The sequence below is a fragment of the Styela clava genome, chromosome 7 (genome assembly GCF_964204865.1).
Source record: "Styela clava chromosome 7, kaStyClav1.hap1.2, whole genome shotgun sequence".
Taxonomy (NCBI): Eukaryota; Metazoa; Chordata; class Ascidiacea; order Stolidobranchia; family Styelidae; genus Styela; species Styela clava.
This window is the reverse complement of record NC_135256.1, coordinates 20,690,516-20,712,176: the sequence shown is the minus strand read 5'-3', so window position 1 is coordinate 20,712,176 and position 21,661 is coordinate 20,690,516. Positions and strand designations below refer to the sequence as shown.

Below are 21,661 nucleotides of genomic sequence, written 5' to 3'. Positions count from 1 at the left end.
TTGCATTAGGTTAAAGGCAAGCTGGGGTGGGCAAAATATTTCAGTATGAGAGCCCCATGCAGCGAGTCAGAAATAGGTGAGAACCGCTTAATTTTTGAAAATATTAATATCACAACACCGTGAACAGGAAAGTAATTTACTCAAATATCTAATAACATCAAATAATATTATTGCGCGGGCTCATCAGGAGTAGTTTAATTGTGTGTTTCCATCCTATCTATAAGTTTTTGAAAGTCTGTGCGCTATGTAGTCAATGCAGTGCGAACCAATACTGTCATATGTTCATTTGCTAAAGTTGCACAAAATTTTAATTTTATGAAGTTCATTACTGAAAATAACAACTCACAGCAGTATGTTGCGCTAAAAACTGAAATGGGTCTTACACTAGCCATTTTAACTTAATAGTATTTATTGTCTGAAACTTTTTCTCATAAATCAATCGCAGTTTCGCTTTTACGCAAATAAGTCTCGAGAGCCAGATCTTCTTGCAGTTCAATCAGTTTCATTTCGGAAATAGGTGCATGCGTCTGTGCGTCTCCTTCAAATCCCTAAATCAAGCTTCAAAATTTTCCATAAGCTCTTGCAATTCATCAACCGGTAGGGCAAGATCAGAAATCGTATTTTTATTGCCCTGAAGTGCCAAATTGAAAGTTTCCCAATGCCTCTTCACAACCGTGAAAATCATTAGGTCTTGCAGCCATGCATCATTTTCCAGCTGTGGGTAGAATTTTCCCTTTTTCTTTAAGAAACGCTGTTATCGGCTCCAACAAACCAACAAAATCTTCCAATAAGTTGCTGGTAAACAACAATCTTACACTCAGGGGCGGATTATGCCCCTTTGGTGCCCTAATCACTGAGAACTTTGGTGCCCCTTTATGTGTAATTTAATTATAAAAACAATAAACCACATAAGTTTATTATACATAAAGAATAATCACAACCAACAGTAAATAAAACAACTTTTACGAACATTTTCAGATTTTTTACCTGTTATATTTAGTTGATATATATCGGCTGTTTACTGCCGATACGATATATCGGCAAACACACAACATCGGGCCGATATAACGGTTGAGCTCTAATCATCAAGGAGTGTGACAATAAAGATTCATGCCTCCAGTCTCAACGTGAATCGAAATACCAAAGGTACCAAATTTTACCGGTACCTAGTAGTCTACCCCAGGGTGGTTCAAGGTCGCTAGGTTGAAGTACCGCAAAACTTTTGAGGAGGTCCCCCGGCCCTAAGTCGGAGAAAACCCAAAAGTGATCGAAATATCGCGAGTTTACTTACATTCAATTTAATAAACAAAAGAGCTCATTAAATCATTTTGCATTGTAACTGTTACATTGGTATTAATTTGGGAGATGGGCTATTGTGTAGACTTAGAAAGTCCCGACTTTTGGTGTTGTTTACATGCGTAAATATTAATTCAATAAAAATCTGATTCGGTTTCGCGAGCTGGCTTGGCAATTTTCACTTTATTTCATTTTTGAGTGAGTATCATTCACTGATCCTATTTGAGGTCAATTTGAAAAGGTCATGGATGGAGGATGTGATATATAACTTTATATAATAAACCTGAGAACCATACTTTACGGACCAATAGACTTTGAATCCCTTTTCCCCCTCGAGAATCGATCGTTATAAGCCGGTGAGCGTAATGTATGGATCAGGTAGTGCTTTATTTCCTACACACAAAGCATGCACCGGTATTGCTTCAAAAACCGTTTGATCTTATAGCCCGATGTACGGATAAAAATTCAATCTAAGTATTTATTGACAGTGTGGCTTATAATACCGTGCACCTTATGGTTCGTAAAATACGGTAATGCAAAAGTTATTATTTGTAGCCGTCATTTTTTTTTCAAATAATTTTAAACCACTTTATATCGGCTACAAGAATCTATGGATTTTATCAAAAATATGTTATCCACCAGGCCGGCGTTAACATCATTTGCACGATAGAATATTTAAAACTGGGGAGTATGACTTACTTTGAAGTTGCGGTCAAGAAACTCGGAAATATTTGATCTGGATCCAAATCATTCCAAAGAGCAAGGTTTACCAAAATATCTTGACACATATTATGTTCAGAATTAGCAAGTTTATATGCCAGGTTTAGTGCTGCGAACGAAATCAAATGGTAGATCATTATTAATCATCATCCAATATTATGACATCCTGTTTGTCTTGATATTTCTTTCGGATATTATGATTTTTCTGGAGTTGTTATATAAACCAATATTACATCCGTGGCAATGTACCGGAAACACTGCCAATAGCAACGAGAGTCTAATTTTATTTATGTATGCATTGTCCCATGGGACAATCTGTCGATTAACAGTTGGTCAAAAAAATTCTTTGTAACGCGGACAGAAAGCTTAACATATTTCGCAGGATATGTGAGCGTGAAGCGACTCGAAAAAGCAACAGCGTGCGTTTGTTGGCAGTTTGTCCAGTGTCTCGGAAATATTAATGCAGATGAAAGTGTGTATTTTAAGTTCGACGAAAATTTATTTCGTGGACCTGAAAAGGTCTATCGTGTCCTACAGTGGCATCAGGTTCATGGACATATAGTTTAACACAAACCTATTTTCGGTATTATTCATTAGATTCGACATTGTTTCAAATTCAAGCGATCCAATGCAATAAATCCGAAATGTATAGAAGTCGAGGGTAGTGCTTTCTTTTCGGTTTACTAGTTTGAAAAAGGTTATAGAAAACCTGGAACGAATAAACTCTTCAGCGCAGAGTAAAACACCATCAAAATTATAGGTTTATATAGTAATCTATTCGTCGAATTACAATCAGAGTGAAAAGTTTTCAAAATTCATTCAATCATCATTCACAAACTACTCAACATAACGGCAGATTTCGAACATTTTCACGAATATCGGATTTAGACCCCAAAATAAAGCCGTGAGTACAATTTCTAATTCAATGTAAAGAAAACCTTCAATTCATCCGAAATCTATGGAAACTTATATTGTTAGTTTTTATGTGCAACAATTGGACTGCCTTCAAATTTTGGCATCTGTATATGCATGTTCTGGAATTTGTTTGTTTTGTTGTGTTTAGTTTGCATTCTCTTTGATCACATGTAATTATTGCCCAAATGCGTTTATTTGGCTGAAACGCGTTTGTGTCCGACACACTATCAACTTTATTGTCATTTTTTCATGTGTCATGTGTGACTCACTTTTTTCACATGAAATGCCCGATGAGCCTTTTACTGCTGCTCATAGAATCTTTTTATTATTTATAAATATATTATTTGTTTCACTTTTGGTAAACGATCACGTGCATTGTGCGTTATAAACTTTATTGATAAGTTTTGCTCGTTTTCCGGGCATTTCTGTTATGTGTTTTGTTCGTTTTATGTTCGAGATTTTCTGTTTTCAGAATGCCAAAATAAATTGTATTGCATTGTATAATAAACTTTATTCTCAGTGAATATTACTGAATTTGTATCTCACCAAAAGTTTCCGACCTCACTGATACAGTTTATAAGCAGCAGCCTTTTTAATCTGCTATCAAAATTTGCAAGATATTTTGCTAAATAAGTCGTCATTTTTAACTAATTTGATATTCTGGAAAGACTTTAATTTTTGGGACACAGGTTTTGAGGAGGTTGCCAGGAGAGTTAAAAATATTGCTATCTCGCGCTATATCCGATACCTTTCTCTTTGAGACTGACCTTCTATTGAAAAACAAACACATAATATATTATAATTGGTGTATGAAAGTCTTGAAAAGCCCGTTTCAAAATGCATGTTCTAATCCTGTCAAATATACGCAACATCTCCGGGATTGATCTTTTGTTTATTAAACATTTATAATTGCAGGATTAGAAGACACGTTTTCATAATCCTGTACATTTGTCTCTTTCAGGGTCTTGTTAGTTGTACAGGTCTAACAGATGTGTAACAACTACGCACTGCAGTACATAAGTACGAATACTTTAGTTTTTCGTCGAATTAAAAATGAAGTATGAAGATATTCTGCATAGAATTGGTGGTTACGGCAAGTATCAGAAGATAATAGTGGGATTGCTTGTGTTAAGCTCGATACCTAATGGACTTTTTACGATGGTGACGGTTTTTATACTCGATACTCCATCGCATCACTGCTATGTTGATTTTGCCAAGTATAACCTGGTGAGAATTTTATTGTATTTTTTTATATAATTATTATTTCAATGACATACAATCGCGCATTAAAATTAACAATTTTCAAGTAATGATATCATGTTGGTAAGATTCATAAAATGAAAGTAATTTAAAAACAAGTATGGGCATAACAAAATCTAGGATCAGCCATCCAACGTTCAATATAGTGTAATCATTTTGCGTTTTATAATATTAGGGCTGATGGGAGTGGTTCAGTCCTTAGCTCAATCTCTATCGCACCCTATTTATGTGATGGTTGCCTGGTCCTCACCCCCAACAACGAAACAAAGAAATCAGACTTCACTAGATCACAAATTACCGAAATTTATTCAACTTTCAAAATTTTTTATCGATAGAAGTCAAATCAGGGTTCAGAGTCGGCATTTTACGAAATCCAAGTTCTATTACACCATAGACGACGCTGTATTCTCAAGTTAAATAAAGCTGAGTAGTAAATGTGACAAACATTATAGAGCAAATCGTGCATAATATATAACTAATCAAATTCGATACACAAATACAGCCAACTTGATATCAATATGCAAACAACCATGTCATTACCATACACGGCCTTGCTATAGCAGAGGAATTGCAACTTGTGGGATAAGTACGCGTAATGTCTCCCACTACGACTCGGATTTACAGGGTAACTAAAGTCGCGTTTTGTCCCTTGGGTCCCCAAATTAATTTCTTCAATCCATGCACTAACAACTGAACAACACCGCAATCGGTACACCAAAAATCCTGTACACTCGTGTTGAAAGAAACTTTGTTCTGTGCATTGATAAGGAGCCAAAAAATGCAGCTAATGTTGACGTCAGTGTTAACAGTCTTAGTATTAGTGATAAATTGACTGTTTTTGACAAGGACTCAAAGAACAGCCACAAGTATGCTAAGATACAAAATAAGATAATGATGATACATCAAATCCCATTCGGCTAATTTATGAATAAACAATAAACTGAATTATATTTCAAGTAATAAAATTCCCACCTGATAATCGTTCTGTATTGTATGGCATAAGCCTAACCCAAAAATAAAAAACCCCATCATTAACAAAATATATAATCACACAGCATCCTCCCTAATCCGCAAAGAGCATCTACCATTCTACCTCGTGGCAAGAAAATTCTAGAAGGCTGTAAAGCACGGGAGGGGGGAGGGAATAAGTCATGTGTTACGTCACAGTAAAGATGTGCGATGTAAAATCATAAAGCGAGAATAATTTGACAGTGCCCAAATTGAGGACTCAAGATTCCATAAAATGAGCATGCAAACATTTCGTGCAACGTGCTCGGCCGAATATTTTTAGATATGATAAAACTGAATTACTATTGTATACTGGGCAGCAAAAAGTTGTCATATATATATTTATTGCTTGATTCAAGATGATACGACCACGGAACCGAATAATGGCCGCATTGCTATTTCTGTCGTGGAATGATGCATGCATCAGATACAGAATGGTCCAAAAATAGCATTTAAATCTAATTTTGCAAACAATTTTTATTAAAATACTTGCAGACTAAATTGACAGAAACTGGAAAAGAATTATGGTTGGACCAGCTAATTCCGTGGGAACACAATGAAGATGGAGAACTGGTCAGAAGTCAGTGCAAGAAATATGCACCCGAGTACGTTGGGATTATATACGGTATATATATATCGGTATGGTTTTTCAATCTTCGAAAATGATATAATACCAAGGTTTTGCATACAGGTTCAACAAGACTTCGATTAACTCTACAAATACCAAGAATAGAACAATAATTCCATGTGATGGAGGATGGACTTTTTACCCGATGTGGGCTGAAACGACAGTCGTCATGGAGGTAATGATGTACATCGGTGGCGTTGTCCCTTCAGTTCTTTGTTGCCAAATAAATTTATATTGGAATTAATGTGAATTTATTTCATTCCTCAAAGTTTGATTATCAAATATATAATTAGGTAAAATTAGGAAACCTAAACGATATTTTTGTTTCAATATAGTTTTAAATTAGTGATTGTGAATGTAGCTCGGAAGAAAATTGTATCTCAATCAGCGGCTCAATCAAAAATATGGAAACAGGATTAGGCTTAACAATTCTTGCGAATAATTTAAAACATGTAGTTCCTTTAGTTCAATAACATAATCACCTTATTGATTTCTGAGTATCACGTTTTTCGATTTAGAATTTTTATAACCCGAGTACGTTATCGTGGAAAATGGAATTGAATATCATTCAAGTTGCAAAGTTAAAAACAGCAAAATCGCGACTCCTGTACTTAGGGACTATATCCGACCTATAAAAACATGGCATTTGTAATTAGACATAACATATTTTATAGTTGAATTGGGTATGTGATGATGCGTGGAAAAAGCCGTCGGTGATATCTCTCTACATGGCTGGAATTCTACTTGGATCTCTAGTCAGTGGCGTTTTGTCTGACAGGTTATTTTATTTTGAATCAGATTGTAATTCTTGATATCTCAATTTTTCATAACTTCCCGGTGCATAAAGCCCTACTTGATGTGTGTATGCTGAATTACAAATGGCTTTCCTTCAACTTCATTACTATGATAATTTTTATCAACGTCGAAAACTATCACAGATTAGTTAATAAATAAGGTCAAAATGCATTTGTAGGAATCTAGTCATTTAGAGTTCACTGTGGTTGTTTTTGTTTTTTTTTGGCTTTTTTTAATTTGTTCCTTTTTATTTTATATATAAAAATTTTATTCATGCCCTTAGGTCACCACAAATAAATAAATTTCGGGAGCAGAATCATCAAATGTTTGATCGAAAGCTTTTATATTTCAAACAGTTGCTGCCTAGTATAAATGCAGGCTGAATAGTAGCTACAAATAGTCGCTTCTCCGAGTGTTTTGTAAATCTTTAGACTTGTGCCCAAAATTAACGTGCTTTACCTATTGCTATACTACACAATTCAAAACCTTTCTACCAAATTTGATTCAGGTATGGACGAAGGCCAGTGTTTTTGTGGGGAACGTTTTTGCAATTCGTTTCAATGTTTTGTAACGGATTTTGTAATAACTCTGCTTTGTTTACCGCTACTATGTTCATGGCAGGATGCACTGCACTGATAAATTACGTAGCAGCATTCGTTATAGGTAAAAAAAAATTGTTTTAGTGAATAGATTTCATAGTAAATGCATAGTTTTATATTTTCAGTTTGAATTGAGAATAGACAGATTTCTCAACTCTCCTTAATTTTTAAATATTTCTATTGTTATCTTTTTGTATACATAATCAGTGTCAACTGCAAACGCATTCTTTCGCTGCTCGCTACTACGGAATATACAATGGAAATTTCCATAGTGTGGGATGTTCGCATGTTTAGCTAAAATTATTTATACGCCCTATTATCTTCGCCGCAGGCGAAAGTAAAATCGACGCTGTTTGGAAAATACTAAGATAAAAACAAGAACATTTCGTGCAGTTATAATAAGACACTTATCCTGAAAACATTAATTCAAATTAGGGTTAGACATCATAAAAACATTATGGTGGCACCGACATATATATGCACGGAAAAGCAAACATAACACTTGGTAAAATGATATTATTAGAATATATTTGTTCTAATACTTGTGATCTTGTAGTTATTACAAATTTGACAACATCGACAGTGCCTTCATTTTTTAAAGTTTTTATTAATTCTCAACTAAATTTTTAACAAAATGATTGTATTTTGTGTTTTAGATCAAGAGAGAAATTTCATATGAATATTCATTGAATTACGTATCAATATCGTTTATTGATATTTGTTCATTACAGCTCAAACTGAATATATATATATGTATTGACCGTTCTTTCCTAACCGCCAGTTAATATTACAAACAGTTCATATATATAGTTCATATATATAGCTGTGTGAACTTTTAGTTTTAACTGCTCTCATACACTTTCCAACATTATTTTGTTAGTTCGAACACCTCATATATACTCCCAAACCGTATATTAAATATATTCTTTAGAGGATCATAATCGATTCAACCAGATAGGTATTCAATCAATGCTAAGGTTACTATACTATCTGCCAACAGCAAAGAGTTGGATAAAAAATAAATGAATACTTTCATTTCATTGGGGGATTTTAATAAGTTGCAATTGTCACTCAATACTTAATGTATAACAGATTGTTTATAGTCTAAATTTTTCTGAATTATTTCAAATTTGTTTTTTTCAGATTTGATTTATTTTCCATAGGTATTTAGAGTCAAACCGAAATATCTCATTTGTTTTGAATTTAATTCTAATCATTGGCAAATGTCGTTCTTTCATTTAAATATATTGATAACTGCAGTTACAGAAATTGTGGACTCTTCTAAGCGTGCTCTGGTAGGATCTTTAGAGGTCGGAGGATTCACAATTGGTTACATGTTGTTACCTGCAGCTGCGTGGTATTTGACCGATTGGCGATGGCTGATGTGGTTTATGGGAGCATTGGGAGTTCTGTTCATTCCATATTACTGGTGGGTATAGAATCATTATATTTACATCACACTTCTTAAGATGTTAAGATATTATTTGAAGCATAGTATGATGTTATGAATACTTTGACAAACAAGTGGAATGACCCATCCTTTCCCCTCCCCGCCGACTTTCGAATTTAAATGGAATTATCTGTAAAATAAATAATTATTTAAGGTAAGAAAGTGCATGGTTTGGGCAGTGCTGGCTAATTACCGCAAGTTACTCATTCCTAAAACATTTGCAATAACTGGAAATTTGCATCTCTGATACTTTCATGAATACTTGCTCATAATGAAGATATTAAATGAAATGAGAATCTACTTTCATCTACAAAATTAGGTTTATCTATCGATGAAACCCGAGGAATCGATCTCCCATATTTCAGTGATATTAACCGTATTGCTTACAAATTATTAAAATGAACTATTTCGCCAATATGATATATACAACGTAATTATACTATTACTTCAAGATCATAACTCTGTCCAACTCGTGAATTGCCTCCCTGGACATTTTGTAAAATAAGATCGATTACACAGTATAATATACTTGGTTAGCGGTAATGTAGATCAGCCCAATTATGCAAACTTTTAGGGTATTCTGAACTTCTTATTGCAGGAATTATTGTTCTTTGTTAATTTTATCAGGTTGATACCTGAGTCTCCACGATGGTTGATTATAAACGGAAAAGAAGAAGCTAAGCAAATAATTTTAAAAATTGCAAAAACAAATGGAAAATCTCTTCAAGAAGAAGACCTTCTGTCGGTAAAATTTAAGATTTGTCCAAGTATCGCATTTCTGCCTGAAACCCAAAACTATGATTACGAATTGATAAACGAAACGATAAACGAATGATTAGTGGCAACCAAACTTATTTTCGATTTTATATTTTATCGGTTTATTAGATCAGTGTTCGTGACTATCTTTTACGTAGCTTTCATGATCGTTAGACACACTATATGGGCAACGTTAGCAGAACTAACCCGTGAATTTGCCATCGTGATCGATTCGTGGGGGATGACTGCCTTAACGCGTCTAGTGTCTTCTGAACGACATAACAGACTAAAATGCCTGCTGATTCAATTCCTAAGGGGTGTATACAATAGTTGGCGCCGGGCTCTCTGTGGAGTTCTTTTTGAACTGTAGGCTATATAATTCTCAGATCAAAACTAGTGCCTTAAATACCGAATATATCATGAATAAATAAATGGACAAACATAACTCTATATGGACAAACATGAAACAACTAATCATACATTTTTTAATTGAAACTTTGTACAAGACATGGCAAGGTTACAAGAACGCACTCGGAAATAAAGAGAGGGTCGGGGACGTAGAGTCGTAGTCGAATTTTACTTCTATTTACATTACACTCATAATAGTTAAACAAAGTCAAGATGGACAAAGATTCGACTGATGGTACAGAAGAGCAGTTTACGTACCTTGATTTATTTCGCCATCCGTCTATTAGACGAAGATCATTTTTAATGTTTCTCATCTGGTAAATTTTATGTATCATATATATCAATAATTGTACCTAAAATGACGATTGTTACAGGCGTTATAACTTATAACCAGTGATGGGATTCAGGGGCTTCGGACGAGTTATAGCGTGACTTCGTTCTGAGAATGTCACGATAATCAGCAAACCTGATTTTGTTTCGAACGTTGAGCGACTGTGGCAAACGGGTAACGTCAGTGCCGGATTTACAAATAGACAAGGTGGACTGAAGCCTAAGAATCCCAAGCCTTTGTGGTTTCGTCATGCAGTTTCGAATTTTGATTTATTAAATAAAAAGGTTGACTATTGTTTACGGAGTCCCACAATAAATTATTCAAAACAGAATCACAAACACATAGTTATTTACCGATCAATGTCCCTGAGTAAAATAAGGTTGGAACTCACTGGTCTAGAGGCCTCGGATTGTCTAAATCCGTTGTATTTGCCGCGTCAAGAGTTATGTATTGTAAAGCGTGTCATGTTCATGTAGTTTATTTTGTGAGATTCATTGATAAATATGACGTACAATTATATAAGAGCAGCTATACATTCTGCGTGTTTGTTTGTTTTAATTTTGAGAACGGGAGCCTATTTGTATCGAACTCACGAATAACAGTTCCTTCATTTCAGAATATGTATGTTAGATCACCACTTCGTCTGCATTAACATGACACCTTTTAAATAAAACGAATACATAACTTTCGGATCGCCGAATAAAACGCAAGTCGTGAGCAAGATCGGATTCGCGCGAACCCCCTGAATCTCACTCGTTATAACTGTACATATTTCTTCAAATATATCAAATTTTAATCAGTAATTTAGCGTTTGATCTATCTTTATAGCAGCCAGTCCATAAACGGTGAAGCTTCCGTTTGGCTATTTGTCAGCTCAAGTTATAGCTGCCACCATATCAACAATTCTCTAATGATAATAGAGTTCATTGTGTAATGAATGAGGCGTTCGCTTCATAGTGTTTCGTAAATTAGTTTGATTGCTAATTGAGTCTGAGCGCTGGTGCAAATAGCATCGTTTTCAATCAAGTACGTAACATTGGCTATACCAACCAGATATATGTACGAGCAGGTGGTAATAAATTTCATAACACTAAAGCAAAATAGCTACAATAGGAATACTCTAGATTTCATTCTTTTCTGCACTGAAGCCGTGAGCTTGCATTATATTGCATTACTGAATTCATTTCGCAGGTTTACAGCAAGTATGGTCTACTATTGCATTAGCTTGGGAACTTCTGATTTGGGCGGAAATAAATTTGTCAACTGCTTTGTTGCGGCGGCGGTTGAAATTCCTGCTTACGTTTCCTCCTATTTCCTTATGGAGAAATTCGGCCGCAGAACCATTTTATCCAGTTACCTTATTTTGGGAGGAATAGCTTGTGCTGCAGCGCCGTTTTTTTCTTCAAGTTAGTGTTCACAATACTTATCTTTACATCTTGACGATCGAGACTTCGAGTCAAGCAAAGTCGGCTAAATACTAGAAACCTGAAATAAACTGATGGTAAATTATAATTTTTATATATACATTTAGATTTATATAATGATAAATCTTACTTGCCTATATATTGTATATAGGGTGACACCACCATCTGATTGCTCAGACAACTGTTAAAATTGATAGTTGAAATATTTTTTTTAAGTGCTTGATATTTCAACTATATTTTTTTAGTCAGCGAATCTCTCATGATTGCATCTTCCATGATAAGCAAGTTCAGTGTGACCGGAGTTTTCTCTATCATTTACATATTCTGTTGCGAAATGTTTCCAACCAAGATGAGAAATATGAGCGTGGGGGCATCATCTACAATGGCAAGGGTGGGAGCTATTGCAGCACCCTACCTTATTTTTGCAGGTACGTTTTGTCTGTATATATATTCGTATATTTGTTAGTGCAGGAAGAAAAAGACTGGAATAGGTCCCTGTCTTAGGCTGACAAGACGGTACTCCCGTTGTACGTGTACCAGGTTAGGGTTAGGCCATAATTTTATTCCGATCTCCCTCAATTTAATCCTATTACGAGTTCGGGGACTGTCTGTGTTAGCCAAGTGAATATACCCCTTTCGTCCCTTTACACCGTGATGTGAAGTAGGCGAACAAAATTAGTTACCTCCATATTGGTACACATACTTTATAATGACTTGAAAAACAATATAATAATTATTTTACAGGAGAAAGTGTCAGTCGATACATTCCATACCTAGTAATGGGAGGATTTTCTGTAATGGCTGGTTTATCAACATTGCTGCTTCCAGAGACTCTCAAAGTGCCACTACCTGAGACATTAAAAGACTCCGTCGATTTAGACAAGTTAGTACTAAATTCAGGATTATTTAATACTTATCATAAGCATTAACCGAGCATCAAAGATGTTAGACCAGCGTTTCTCAAACTGTGTTACACGAGCTACTTTGGATTGTTCCACGGAACAGGTATCGAAATTGCGACTAAATTGGTCGCCATGACGATCTCGGTCGTACTTCGGCAACTATGGGTCATAAATTCGATATCCAACCAAGGTTAGACCAGCGTTTCTCAAACTGTGTTACACGAGCTACTTTGGATTGTTCCGCGGAACAGGTATCGAAATTGCGACTAAATTGGTCGCCATGACGATCTCGGTCGTACTTCGGCAACTATGGGTCATAAATTTGATATCCAACCAAGCAGACAGCCCCAGTGTCAGTCTGGGAAGCATGTCGTTTTTGTTAATCGTTCAATGTCGCATGTAAGTATATGAAACTATTTCTTTAGTCAAAGATACGCCATGAAGAGGAAACTCAAACTCAGCGAGATAAAATGCGTAGGTGTTCCGGGGGGAAAAGTTTGAGACACGCTGTGTTAGACCATGGAAAGTTGATTAGACAACACGATGCTATGATGCATATGCTAGGGTAGTTTAGCCACATGATTGAGTTATTCCATTTTTTAGATACAATATACGTTTATGTAAGAAGAGAAATGCTGAATCTGAATGTTTGCATCAAATGCAGGAAACCAGACATGAAGAGAAAATATGAAGTTTTCTGATTTTGAAAAAAATGGCGTTAACGTCTCATAATGTTTTGTAACCCCTTCACTGCATATGGTATATTTTTTGGGGGTTTAGTTTGCTTCTATCAATACTGACGGGACAACTATATTTATATTTTTCATTTCGTAAGCTAAACATGATCACCATAGCTCTCGGACACGGTGTACAGTGCATTTCTACTTCAAATATTTGTGAATTGTACAATTTTTTCGAGTATCATCGGACGCCTCAAAATTCTAGGCGGAACAACTGAATTATGTCAACTTCACGGTTCAATGTGTGATGTTATTGTAACTTTTAATAAGTAGGGTTCGAAAGTTTAACCTCAATTTTTCAAATATATTACTGAAATAAACCTCTCCATCACTCCGTTATTACTTATCGATCTTAAGATCGGTATATGTTATGTTATTATATGTTACGATTTCCTGTTTTTACGTGACAGGCGTGTGCATCCTTGAAAATTCGAAACATTTTGAAAAAAAATCCTTAAATTCTTTTAATTCAAAATACCCTCTAGGATTAATGAAAATTTTCATAAATTGCCTATTGAGTTTAGCCCATAATACGATTTCGTGTAAATATATAATTATATTAAACAATGCGTAAGATTGTAGGTTGGAGCGAATATAATGCGAATTCAAATTTAATTCGAATTAGGGCAGAAATAAACCAGTTCGACTTTGTACTTTGGATGATGGCTTTAAAGATGGGTTAACACGGAAATATTTTTGTTGCGAATTTGATTCTACAATTTTTTAAGATTATTGGCGCTTACCGCTTACATAAAGTGGACTGCGATTGCGAGACATGAGTTTTCAAATGTCAACCCCTCAAAATTTGACCGATAATATTAGTAAGATCCGTTGATGACGTAGAACTGAGAACTCGTCGGCGTAATTTTGCATGAAGTTTAAGGCAAGCAGGGGTGGGCAAAATGTTTTAGTATGAGAGCCCCATGCAGCAAGTCAGAAATAGGTGATAGGCGCATAGTTTTTGAAATTATTAATATCAGAATACCAGGAACAGAAAAGAAATTTACACAAATATCTAATAACATTAAATAATAATATTACGAGGCCTTATCAGGAGTAGCTGAATTGTGTGTTTCTATCCTATCTGTAAGTCTTTGAAAGTCTGGGCGATATGTATAGCCAATGCAGTGCGAACCAATTTTGTCATATGTTCATTTGCTAAAGTTGCACAGAATTTTGATTTTATGAAGTTCATTACTGAAAATAACAACATAGTATGTATGTTGTGCTAAAAACTAAAAGAAGTCTGTGCGGTTTCTTCAAATCATTAAATCGAGTCTCTAACTTTTTCAGAAGCACTTGCAATCTATCTTTGTATTCTTTCAGATCGGTTTCTTTTATTACTGTCTCAGGACATGCATTCAGCCTCTCTTTAAAATTCGGAAAATGACTGAATGTTCTTGCCATTAATTTTGTTTTGGAAATTGAAAACCGTTCGAGCAAGAGCAGAAATAATATTTTCATTGCACTTCAGGGCAAGACCTACCTCTTTAATTAAAAACAGCCGCCCAAACCCATTTTAACTAGAAGCACCATAACACTGTATAACTTCGATATAAATTACCCCTCAAGGCATCATATCTTTCATTTGAATGGGCTGTGGAGGTAGATATATTTTTGACCCTAAATTATGGAATGTTATTTCCAGGTCATCTTATCCTTGCTGATAAAGATTTGGATATTAGTGACTCTAATTGGCCCATGCATTCTGCGTTTACCAAAGAAAAAAGTTGGAGCCTTGAAAACAGTCGTATAATATAATCTGTTAGATTTGACCTCGCACGCCTCACACTTCTGACTATTTATATTTCTCTATTATCTTAACAATCTCAGACAAATTATGTTCCATCTTTATTATCTTGATTTCCTGTTGACAGTGACTCATTATTACGCCATAGTAAAGACATAGGGAGTGAAACTTTCCCCCGGGTTTTGGGATAACGCTTTTCTGATTCTTTGTTCTATACGGCACTGTGGGATTGCGAAAGTGTCGTTTAATATTGAGATTTGTCTTAAATATAATTTATAGTAGGGGTGCGGGCTTCGTGAAATCTGTCACATTGAGTTAGCTTAGTTAGGTCCTATTTAGTACTGGCTATTATTGCTTGTTGTTGTGAATGTTATTTTATCATTTTTTCATTGCTTATTTACAGGGATGGCTATTTCCGAATACTAAGCTATTCCGAATACATTCTAAAATAATGTTTTCGAATCTGGAATTCCGAATACATTCTAAAATCGAAAATAACACATTTTTGTTTTAGTTTATTAAAACCCAGTAAATTAGGAAATAAGCTTCAATAGAAATATCAGAATAAAGCCACAAACCAACAGTATATGTACACAAAGTAATTGATAGCTCATAGCTATCAATAAAAAAATAATAGCAACTTGTGACACAGTCTGGAGTTGGAGTTGTCTGACGCTTTCTATCATTGATACCATGATATTTCGATAATAGTCAAGTCTATTGACAAAAATACTACTTGTATTCAGATAATTTTGTATATTTTCTAAGAGTAATAAAATTTATTGGCAATACAGACATCTGAAACAAGCAACAACAATCGAAAATTCATTTTGCCTTCGAAAATTCTAATATTTAAGCCTATAGTATTCTACCTCCTACCAGTATATTTGTATATTAATTTATGTGAATCATATTGTTATTATGTGTAACATATTGTTGTGTTTGAAATTAGAAATAAATTAGTAGAGGATAGATGACCACCACCGCCAGCCGCGCAGCCAGAATTTTCGAAATCGGAAATTCCCATTGTCGCCTGTAACACCCACCGCGATTCCGCGCTCGTTAAAAGAGCCGTCTTCTCAGCGTATAATGATCATCCTGTTACGTAAAATATTCAATCCATGACAACTACGAGATTCTAAAATATCTTTATATATTAATTTAATGTGTCCAACGTAACTCGCGGCTGCTTCTTCTTACGTCAAAAAAAAAAACATTACTATTCGGTCCACGGCGATCTGTGACCTAGAAGTACGAGATAAACTGCCTGATGTATTTAATTTTAATACGTATTTTTGCAATCTTGCCAACTCGTTATCGCCGTTAGAACAATCTCAAATAATGATATAAAATCCTGTTAAGTGTAGAGTATAATTCATTTGATACAATGAATATACATGTAAAGTTTAGCAGTAAATTAAAAATACATATTCATCGCCGCGATTATACCACCTGTTAAAAGAGTCGACTTTTACAACAAATAATATAACAACGAATATATATTTTTCTGTTGTGCAAAGTGATGAATTCGTGACCGATACGGGCATATTTAAAATGTCTTGCTTTATTAATTTAATTATCTTTAATTTAACCTGCGGTTGCGTCGACAAAATAAAATCTTCACCACTCTTATATACCATTGCACCCGCGGTCATAAAAATAGAAACGTGTGGTAAACTGCCCGATTAAATAATATTTTGATCCCTATTTTGCGAATTCTGCAAATATTTAGATGTAGCCTGCTTGTTATCAGTGACTCCGCTCAATCGAAATGCTGCCACTCTGATTATTTTTAGATAAAACCGTTCGAAAAATCCATAAATCTGCTGTAACATCACAGAGTAAAATTTATTTCATCACAATAAAATTGATTGAATATACTTTAGATTAACTATATTATATACATCCTCAGAACCCGGGAAAAAGTCGCGTTTCAAACCTTGTATCATTATTCGACGGCAATTTAAAGTAATGTATATTCAGGAAAATCCCGCCCTCAATTCGTGACGATATGTTTTTAAACGCTGACCCAACATAATGTGTGCCAGAGGCACACGACATTTTGCGATTTTCACTGCCTAGAAAAGCGTTTTTTAAATTTTCGCGGGCCTCAGTAAAACTTATATCGATTACGGTTTTATTTTCAGTATTTTAAATTGCCGCTTTTCAATCAAAAAGTTGCGTTGTCTCTAGAAACTCGCCGCTGATGAACGTATTTACCACATTCACAATGATACAAAAATAAATTAATTGTCATCGTTATCGTGGAACAAATTTGTCGAAAATTTTCATTTTAGAGAGAATAACACAAACGTAAAGGCGTTTACGGTTATTTGCTGATGAGTGATTGAAACAATCACGCGCACGTTTCTATCGAGAATGTTTTCTTTTCATTCAACGGAAACGTCTTGAAAGCGGCGTTGAAAATGTGTGACGTCACACAAGGATAGGATAGGATTTACATATTTATCCAGGGGGAGAGGAAAGCCGATAAGACGGCTTATCCATATGGCGAACCACGGCCTCTCGTCCGGTTACCATTCCGAGTCGGGTATGGGATTAGTTATATTGTTTGTTTTCGGAAGCGAACGCTAATTCCGATATTCGGATAACGTGATATTCGAATACTTTATTCGAATTGGCCATCCCTGCTTATTTATAATAGTACATCCGTGTCGTTATAACATCGTTGGTCTTCACGTTTCTATGCTGTAGCAACATTTTACTCTTATGTGGAGATTGATGAATACAGTTCGTTTTCCAAGGATCTCGTTGACTCTTTACTACTTTGGTTGTGCAGTTACTAGAAGCTGGGAGATTGCGCATAATTCTTCAAGACGGGTGCAAATAGGACACCACTACAATAACGTTGAGTAAATTGGAGTTCACGTTCCAACTTTACATAATTTGAACACAAAAGATTAATGTGGAACACGTAATACGTAATATGCATTTATAACCATAAATATCCCATCCTAAGCAGTACCGATCCACAACCTCCTGCCTATGGAATCAAAACATTAGACAAATTGGTGTACCGTGCGCAATCTACAAAACTTTGCGAATCGAGTGTGCCTTTCGACTAAGGATGTCCAAATCGGGAAAATTTAGCTTTGAAATGGTCAACCTCAATATCAACCTGGCATCAGCAGATAAAACCATTTGTTTTTCAAAAATACATTTTTGATGTCTTTTAGTCTTCAAATATAATTTAAAATTGTTGATATTGTATTATTTGTACTATTTTGTTTGGTCAATTTCTGGCAACACTGCCTGTTCACTTCTTATCAATGTTAATGTTTCACGCTTCATTGATTTTGTATCTACTTGTCTTTGCTAATGATGGTTGCAGCATGGGTGCTGTGCTAGCTAATATATATCTATTCTGATCGTGTAATAAAAGGTTGTATTATATGATATTAATCAGTTTAACACTGGTAGCAGAGGAAAATTACTGCAAAGCAACTTCAACCACCAAAGTTTGGTGAGGATTTGACCTACATGGAGTGGGTAAGGTAAATAAACTGGACACGTGGAAAGCGGTGACTGAGATACCGGTGAAAAAACAAGGAATTTTGGTGCGACTTTGTCTTTAGATGGCAATTCTAAAGCTGAAAAAGCTGTTTCTGACCTAACAGCAGATGAATTAAATGTGGATGATGGTCTAAGGCTCTAGCCTACTTATTAAGAAATTGGATATTGCTTTTAAATCAGAGAGGACTGATTTAGCCTATAATGCATATATTGCATTCAATTCCTACACTAGACCAGCCGGCCCAGCAATGGTTGATTATATATTAGAATTTGAATTCTAATTTGGTAAAGTTTGATATGATATTGCCGGATGCAGTTTGGCATTCCAAATTATAGATGGTGCACTATCAACTGAGAAACAAAAACAGCCTGTATTGACAGTTGGCAGTGATTTAAACATGAGTCAATGAAATCTGAATTGAAAATTTTTTTTTCAAACATAAATGTACCGGTAGCACTGGAGGAAGTTTGTTGTTCTTATCACAAACAAATGATGCATTTGTGTCACAAGGTACAACTTCAACTGAACTACCGGTATCTTCAAGGGGAAGATATACTGGGAATACCGGTAACAAGTTTACCAGGAAATCCGATTATCATGTGAAAAGTAAAAAGGATTTCGATCAAAACATGAATCCGATTGACAGAAATGGCAATATATCACTCAAGATGTTCCATCTGCGACTCAAAAATGCACTGGGCTCTCAAATGCCCTCATCAAAATCGGGAAGTTTTCTGTGCTGATGACTCCGATGATGAAGAATGTGCAAATGGCATTATTGGCCGATGGAGACTGTCAAGAAATCGTCACTACGGGAAATGCTGAATATGCTATAGTTGATACCGCATGCACAAAAAGTGTTGCAGGAAAAACCTGGTTTAAGAAATACATTGAACTTTTGGAGCCCGAGATGCGTGAAAACATCAAGATATTTCTCAGTAGTCTAACCTTTAAATTTGGAGATGGCCGCACTGTTGATGCTATTAAAAGAGTAGTAATTCCCATTCAAATTGGTCGTAAAATTTTGGAAGTGGAAATCATAGACACCCATCTTCCATTGCTGATGAGTAAAAGATCTCTGAAGAGAGCATAAACTTATCTGAATATGAAGAATGATACGGCTATGAAGTTGGAACAGGAAGTTGCACTCCATTTATCCAATAATGGCCACTACGCAGTCGAAATACTGCCTAGGATAAGGCGTTCAAACGGTCACAAAACTGAAATTTTATTGTCTGGAAAACGGGTCGGAAAGATGCAGCAAAAATGATAGATTGAAAATTCACAAAGAATTTGGGCATGCATCGAAGAAAATATGAAAAGATTGATGGTCAAAGTTGGAAATTACTGTCCTGAATATAGTCAGCTTATAGATGAGACAGTTGATGGATGCGAAATATGCACCAAATATAAAAGACCTTGTCCACACCCTGTAGTTGGCTTATCTTGGGCTACGGATTTTAATCAGACTGTAGCATTGTGTAACAGCCGTTCTTTCGACGCCGATGCCGGCGACGCAGCAATCTCTCGCCCGCCAGTCACTGAGAGAAGTGTGCGCTCCGTCCCGCCCTGCACCGCACGCCGCTCTTTCTTGGCTCATTCGAGTTTACAGTCTTTCGCTCTAATATGCCTTACCTAGGGTTAGGTTAGTATGCTTGCAAGTGCAGTCCCTCAACTGTTTTCGGCTCGGCTTCTTTCGACGCCGATGCCGACGACGAGCACTCTCTCGCCCGCCAGCCACCGAGAGAAGTGTGCGCTCCATCCCTCCCCGCACCGCACGCCGCTCTTTCTTGGCTCATTCGAGTATACGGTCTTTCGCTCTTAGAAGCCTTACCTAGGGTTAGGTTAGTATGCTTGCACATGCAGTCTCTCAACTTTTTTCGGCTCGGCTTCTTTCGACGCCGATGCCGACGACGCAGCACTCTCTCGCCCGCCAGCCACCGAGAGAAGTGTGCGCTCCATCCCTCCCCGCACCGCACGCCGCTCTTTCATGGCTCATTCGAGTTTACTGTCTTTCGCTCTAACATGCCTTACCTAGGGTTAGGTTAGTATGCTTGCACGTGCAGTCCCTGAACTTTTTTCGGCTCGGCTTCTTTCGACGCCGATGCCGGCGACGCAGCACTCTCTCGCCTGCAAGCCACCGAGAGAAGTGTGCGCTCCATCCCGCCCCGCACCGCACGCCGCTCTTTCTTGGCTCATTCGAGTATACTGTCTTTCGCTCTTACAAGCCTTACCTAGGGTTAGGTTAGTATGCTGGCACATGCAGTCCCTCAACTTTTTTTGGCTCGGCTTCTTTCGACGCCGATGCCGGCGACGCAGCAATCTCTCGCCCGCCAGCCACCGAGAGAAGTGTGCGCTCCGTCCCGCCCCGCACCGCACGCCGCTCTTTCATGGCTCATTCGAGTTTACTGTCTTTCGCTCAAACATGCCTTACCTAGGGTTAGGTTAGTATGCTTGCACGTTTGTACTTTAACTTTTTTCGGCTCGGCTTCTTTCGACGCCGATGCCGGCGACGCAGCACTCTCTCGCCCGCCAGCCGGCGAGAAAAGGGTGCGCTCCGACCGGCCCCGCACCGTACGCCGCTCTTTCTTGGCTCATTCGAGTTTACTGTCTTTCGCTCTGACATGCCTTACCTAGGGTTAGGTTAGTATGCTTGCACGTTTGTACTTTAACTTTTTTCGGCTCGGCTTCTTTCGACGCCGATGCCGGCGACGCAGCACTCTCTCGCCCGCCAGCCACCGAGAAAAGGGTGCGCTCCGACCGGCCCCGCTCCGTACGCCGCTCTTTCTTGGCTCATTCGAGTTTACTGTCTTTCGCTCTGACATGCCTTACCTAGGGTTAGGTTAGTATGCTTGCACGTTGGTACTTTAACTTTTTTCGGCTCGGCTTCTTTCGACGCCGATGCCGGCGATGCAGCACTCTCTCGCCCGCCAGCCACCGAGAAAAGGGTGCGCTCCGACCGGCCCCGCACCGTACGCCGCTCTTTCTTGGCTCATTCGAGTTTACTGTCTTTCGCTCTGACATGCCTTACCTAGGGTTAGGTTAGTATGCTTGCACGTTTGTACTTTAACTTTTTTCGGCTCGGCTTCTTTTGACGCCGATGCCGGCGACGCAGCACTCTCTCGCCCGCCAGCCACCGAGAAA

At 36.9% G+C, this 21,661-nt stretch overlaps 1 protein-coding gene across 1 annotated transcript; it reads left to right on the top strand.

The window, feature by feature from the left end:
- Positions 1–3,885: 3,885 nt before the first annotated feature.
- On the top strand, positions 3,886–13,890 carry LOC120327950 (solute carrier family 22 member 4-like). The gene is made up of 12 exons (XM_039394326.2): positions 3,886–4,158; positions 5,695–5,804; positions 5,891–6,002; positions 6,502–6,605; positions 7,131–7,285; positions 8,482–8,650; positions 9,299–9,416; positions 10,034–10,152; positions 11,358–11,572; positions 11,836–12,018; positions 12,335–12,473; positions 13,096–13,890. The coding sequence occupies exons 1-12, from the start codon at positions 3,985–3,987 to the stop codon at positions 13,181–13,183; spliced, it is 1,686 nt and encodes a 561-aa protein (XP_039250260.2). The 5' UTR covers positions 3,886–3,984; the 3' UTR covers positions 13,184–13,890.
- The last annotated feature ends 7,771 nt before the right edge of the window (positions 13,891–21,661 follow it).